At 37.4% G+C, this 6,000-nt stretch overlaps 1 protein-coding gene across 2 annotated transcripts; it reads right to left on the bottom strand.

Moving 5' to 3' along the window:
- Positions 1-869: 869 nt before the first annotated feature.
- Positions 870-4,233, bottom strand: LOC309714874 (uncharacterized protein). Of its 2 annotated transcripts, none has more exons than XM_082547586.1 (7): positions 4,062-4,233; positions 3,752-3,977; positions 3,423-3,572; positions 2,507-2,724; positions 2,265-2,418; positions 2,074-2,183; positions 870-1,510 (listed from the first exon to the last, which is right to left on the bottom strand). In XM_082547586.1, exons 1-7 carry the CDS (start codon positions 4,194-4,196, stop codon positions 1,199-1,201), a joined length of 1,305 nt encoding a protein of 434 aa, XP_082403712.1. In that variant the 5' UTR covers positions 4,197-4,233; the 3' UTR covers positions 870-1,198. The 2 variants fall into 2 exon arrangements, with proteins under 2 accessions (XP_082403712.1, XP_082403713.1); XM_082547587.1 differs by having other exon boundaries at positions 2,507-2,721.
- Between the last annotated feature and the right edge of the window lie 1,767 nt (positions 4,234-6,000).

The following is a 6,000-nucleotide window of genomic DNA, read 5'->3' as shown; positions in this document are numbered from 1 at the left end:
ACTCGCTGTTTGAAAGCCTCACAAAGAGCGGCATTAAACAAAATCTAATTTTAACTAAATGCTCAGGACTCTGCATCCAGGACCCGCGTCCATTTGGTACAGGTTAACACAGTACACACTAACGCAGAGTAGGACCAAAGATCATCAAAAACACCGCGTTGTCTTTCTGATAACTATGTTTGGGAAGTATTTCTCGACTTTCAGTACAGTATATTGCCAAATTATATGTGTTACTGTCTACCTCATTTATGCACACACATCTGATAACTAGCTATTTATTTAGCATGAAAATTAAAAACCTATTGGCCCCTATTACACTGCAAAAATGGCTAGTCTATATTTAGGAAAAAAATACTACATTTGATACAAAAAGCACTGAAAACAAGTGAAATTATCTGTCCATGCAGCAAGTTTATTTTACTTAATAAGAAATCTTGAAATAAGATTTTTTAATCCAGAAATAAAAGAACACATTTGAGAATTGAAGAGGGTTAAAATAAGCTTTAAAGAGCTCAATTTAAGATAAAATTACTTGATATCAAGTCCCAAATATTAGTTAAATATGCTAAATTACAGTCTTTTTTTATGTTTTGAATTCTTACTTGCAGCAAATGAATGCACTGCAACGAGAAAAATAGTTCTAATACTATGAAAAACTACTCAATATTAGTGAAATATGATTAATTTGTTTCTTGATTCAGGTTGGCTTATCTTAAAATAGAGCCGAATCAATATTAAATCCAGGCAAAAAAAACCTTAAAACAGACCTTTTTCCTACTCCTTGGCTTCTACTGAAATCACAACCAGGACAAGAGTGATATGCCAACATTTATTTCTCTCATGAGAACAAAATCCTTTTTTTTAAAACAAAATAGGGCTGCTGCACAATCCCTAAAAGTCTAAATCAACCCTTTAAAAGGCCTAAACACAGAAAAAAAATTACAGTTTTGGCCTTAAACTTTTGTGACAGTCACATAGTCTCACAATGTTATAAATAATGGCATTACTGACTTAAAACTTTACATGCCTCAGGTAAAGTGTCACTAAGAAAAAACAACAACAACTTTCATTTGTAAAGCATCTTAAGTAAAGCCGTTTCTCAGGACATTGCTAGGCAAATTAGGAACAAAGTTGTACAAACGTACTACAAAACTAAACAAACTGCAAATGACCTGATAAAATCCTGCTTGGTATTCACCTATTTTTCAAAGAACGACTTCCACTCAGCTATTGCTTTCTTATATGCACTAGTGGCATCTTGATCATGGATGGCATCAGTGATTACCTCAGTTTGTATGACAGAGAGGACCGTTGCAACACATTTTGGGTATGTTAAGTGCAAGGTGTAGTAATATGCCATCAACACCAACATTCCTTCCCAGAAATCCTCCAAGGGGAGAGTGGTCACTGGTATGTTTCCTACAGCAACAATGCTGGTTGTTCCATCAAAAAGCAGCACTGGGGAGGAGAGAGGCCGCTTCTCCAGGTATAGCATTGCATCTTCACCTGGCTAGAAGAAGCACAAAAAAAGGACAAATTCTTCAAGATTTTAAATGAAAGGGTTGCTGTGCATCCAAACAGCTTAAGACACAAATAGCAATATCAAGAGTTTAGAATGCTCCAACTGATTTACTGTTGGAATAGAAGAAATAAATATAAAATATCTGACTTACATAAATATGAAATTTTGGAAATGTATTAATTCTGAGCATGAATTTTCTCTAATTTGCAGCATTTTTATCATGTCTATTTGTGCTTTTTTTCTCATTTGTTTTTTAAAACAATTTCTTTTAACTGTTTTACATATTCTAGTTTTTGAAGGCCTTTTTAAATATATCATTTTACTGCTTCTACTTGTATCCTAACTGCAATGTGCTTTTGCTCTGTGCTGCCTCTCTGGAGTAGGTTTTGAATAACAATTAAGAAATCCTGAATAAGGAGTAATTTAATCCCTGCTGAATTGAACTTCAACCCACTCTTATTAAGCAGGAAAAGCAAAATAATAATATTAATAATAACAATACAAGTAAATGGAGTACAAGTTACAGTGGCTGGTATTGCAGCTGTTCTCACCTTGAGGATATGAAGGAGAGCCTCACTGGCACTTCCCAGCCGCTTTGGTGGTGTAGTTTTTGAAGGAAAAAGAGATGGAAGTGCATTGAAGAGAGTGACAGTAAAATCCACTGTGAACAGAGAAAAGTATCTCAACAAAGCAATCCGAACATATCTGATGTGTGGATTTAATGTATGAAAAGGCCACTTACCTCCACGTACATCCAAGGGGAGAGGAGGTTTCAGGACCTTCTTCCAAATGCCATAGAACTGCACTTTCGAACAAAACTCTGCCCATCGACCCTTCATTTGATCTATGTATTTGCAGTTGGAGCCACCAATGATGCGACGCAGTTCATCCATCGCCTATGACAAAGTTGTGCTCAGTTAGTCAAGAACTAACTAAACCTATCCAGAGAAAGCAAGGAATTTAACTGAAGGTAGTTGAACTTACATTTTGTATGTCTTTGAAGCACGGGTATGCTTCAAATATTTTTCTGGGCCTGTCTTCTTCCCTTGTAACATCTGTGTCAATAAAAGCTCGTCTGGCCTCAAACTCCAGGTCCAAAATTTGAGCAACGTCACTTTGGTTGGGTTTTGCATTGGGTTTCCTGTACATGTTGCTCAAGGTTTTGTAATGTCTTGCCTGCATCTTCAGGCTGTCATGGTCTGCTAGGGAAAGCAAAGAGCAATTGTAAGACATGGTGTAACTAGACTTCACAAAATTCAGATTTTTCTAATCAGTCATTTCTAGTAAGGTTGCATGGTTGTTTTTAAGTATAATATTTCTGAGAATTAATGTTTAGGTTAAATATGTTTGAGTAATGAACTGACCCTATATGTCCTGATCATTTCCCTTTGTGTCCTTTTCTTATAATGATCATGGATTTATGTTAATTGTTAGTTTGAACAGAATCAAATATTAAAACGACAGTTTAAGATGCCCGTGAATAAAACTGTGGTGAAAATAAGGTAAAGGTTGTTTACTGTGTATATCGTTCACATCAGTGTGAACAGTGATTATGAGCTGATGGATAAAAATATTTTAGGTAATTTGATCTATGACAGAAACACTGTGATAAGGCATGATAGATGTGACCAGCATGAGGATTTACATGTGTAAATAATCAGCACTGAGTAACACCCATTACAACACAAAGTGGTAAAATACTTACTATGGCTAACTGGCAAACTGGAATGAGGTATCTATCATATGTTGATTTTACACACCAACTCGAGTTAATGCCAAACCACTATGATTTTTGGAATAAACACTTAGAACGGGGTTCATTGCTGCAACCATATTTTGGAAAGAGCTGTAAGAGGAACCACAGTCAGACAGAGGTAGATAAGGGTGATGGTGGACTTACCAACAACATCATCTGGAGGTGCAGTTGAAGGACCTATATCAGCCCTGGGTGCAGAGCATGAGGCTGACTTGGATAATAGTGGTAAAGCCAGGGTAGTATTGTTTGACGTAGTTGGTACAGTGGAGGGTAGCGGCAATTGGGATTCTTTCTCTGAGGAAAAAACAGAAGATGAACAGAATGTAATAACAGGGAATAGCTAGAAAGTTAAGGAAAATACTCAACACTGTATAAATCTTGTGATGCACTCTGAACAGAAAACTGAGGGCAGGTGGTCTCTTTGAAGTTTTAGATGTCCAAAAGTCATTAGTACAGCAGACCAAAGTACACACCTGCATTTGAGTTATCCTCACTGAGGTCATCATTGCTCTCAAGAAGTATGGTATAGTCACTTGAACCACTTGCTTCACCACTTAGGTCACCTTCAGTCCCGTTGTCTGTGTCATCTGAGCTGAAAAGAGTCTTCCTGGGCCTGCCTCGTTGTGGCATGGAGCCCTGCCTCTTCCTTGGAGACTTCATATTTTGGAGTCGTTTGTACAGTTTGGTGTAGATGGTCAGCTGTGGTAAAATAATATATATTTGTACATTCTTTTTTTTATCTCGCTCAATTTTAGATATTGTAGTGAGTAAAGAATGACTTACGTATGGCATGTGTGTGTCAGCATCACGTAACATGGGGTAATAGTCGACAATCTTCTGCGACATTGCTCTCATTTCGAGTTTGGAGGGGTATGTTACTTCTTTCCCCATGGGACTAGCACGGAGGATTGCAACCATGCTGGTGACGGTGTTCCTTACAAGTCTGCAACATAGCTCCTTCAACATCCTACAGTCCTTTTCCTTTCCACTGTGGAGCAATGCAAAGTACTGACTGCGCACCATGTCCAACTCTGAATCTGTATACACCACATACTCTGGTGGGTCTGGCATTTTCATTTTTTTGTCAGCAGTGTAGGAAATGGGAGTGGAAGTTTGAGGCTGACATTGTGACACATCAAAGCCTAAGGGGTTACTCTCGCTTCGATGGAAAGTGTTGGCATCTTGGTCAGTACTCTTAAACTATAACAGTTGTGGGATATAAACAAAAATACACAATTAGGCAAATTAATGCTAGACAATATGGACAGTAATCATCTTCTTAGTGGTATAATGTGTATTTACCTTTTGGCTGATAAAATCCCAAATCTTCTTTCTACGGAAGAAATTTTCATGGCCCGGAAAAAGATCCTTTAGGTCATCCCGGGTAAAGCTCCTCAAAGTTTCCTCATCAATATTCGCAGCTGTAAAAGAGAAAAACAACTTCAAAAGTGATATTTATTTCTCTTTTCCTGGGCGTGGCTTATTACATATTGAGGTCATTTTTTTTGTCAATAAATGTATTTTAGCAATAAGTAATATTAACAGGATAAAATGTCAAACTTAAAACAGTTTATCAAATATTTGGGAATGCAATAAAACTATTTTTGGCTGTCTTCAAGAATGATGTTCCAAGTCTATTTTGGCAAAGACAGCTCAAGGCTATAATGTGGATAAAGTTCAGAGTAGAGTGCAATCCTAGCTCCAAGTTTCAGAAATGATGCTAACAGATGCTAAGGCTGCTTAGCTAACGTACCAAAATAACTGAAAAATAAGACTTACCCTGCAACACAGACAGTATGGCATCGTCAAAGTTGTCCATGCCGTGACAGCAGTTCTCTAGTTCGGTTCCAAAGCCTCCACTCACAGTACCTGGAAATATCCTACGGCTTAAATAAGAACATTTAGCTAAAGTTAACACATTAGCTAGATTGCTAACTAGCAGCCCTCACAAAACACGACTTTATCTTAATAACACCGTTGTACCATAGTATTTTTCAAATCAACTTAATGTTACCAACCTTAAATTACTGTTCACTTTGTTTAGATAAATAATTTTGATCTTCCTAACGGTCCTGATGGTTAACAAAGCAGGGGAAAAGAGTTTGTCCCGCGTGAAAGTAACGTCACGACAGGAACTGAGAATGCGCATGCAGAAAATTATTTATATTTAATTTTTTTTAAGTAAAAAAAAAGAAAATAAAAATATAAATTCAGTCTTAAACACTTATTGCCTAAAAATAAATATAACTGATGTAATTTAAACCTGAAAAATTGGATAATTAAGGATGCATATATTTTTAAAATTGCCTACCTTTCCCATGGTCCCACACTCTCATCTGTGGCCTTCAGTGGAGAGCGGTAAAGTAAAGCTGCATTGCTACTGCGCGAAAACAGTTCACCATGGCGCTCTGGAGATGTATGATCTGTTTTATCTTTGTTTCTTTAACTCTGAAGGTGCTCCTTAGCCACATAAATGCAGCTCATGGTCGAAGGCAGGATTTTTGGGTTTACTGTGGAATAGATGGCTGTGAACAAGATTTCAGAGTTTTTAACTCATTCTTTCGCCACATTAAACGGACGCACCCTCTGTATTTGACGAATGGAAGCCCACCAAGAGGATGGAGGATCCCCCCAACATCCCACTCTTTAGGATCGGAAAATGTTGGTGTTTCAGTCTTTGCCAACTGTAGTACTGCAACAACAACCAGCACCGTGGAAATAT

Source organism: Aulonocara stuartgranti (genome assembly GCF_965226115.1).
Source record: "Aulonocara stuartgranti genome assembly, chromosome: 9".
NCBI classification, from domain to species: Eukaryota; Metazoa; Chordata; class Actinopteri; order Cichliformes; family Cichlidae; genus Aulonocara; species Aulonocara stuartgranti.
This window is presented reverse-complemented; position numbering and strand designations above follow the sequence as displayed.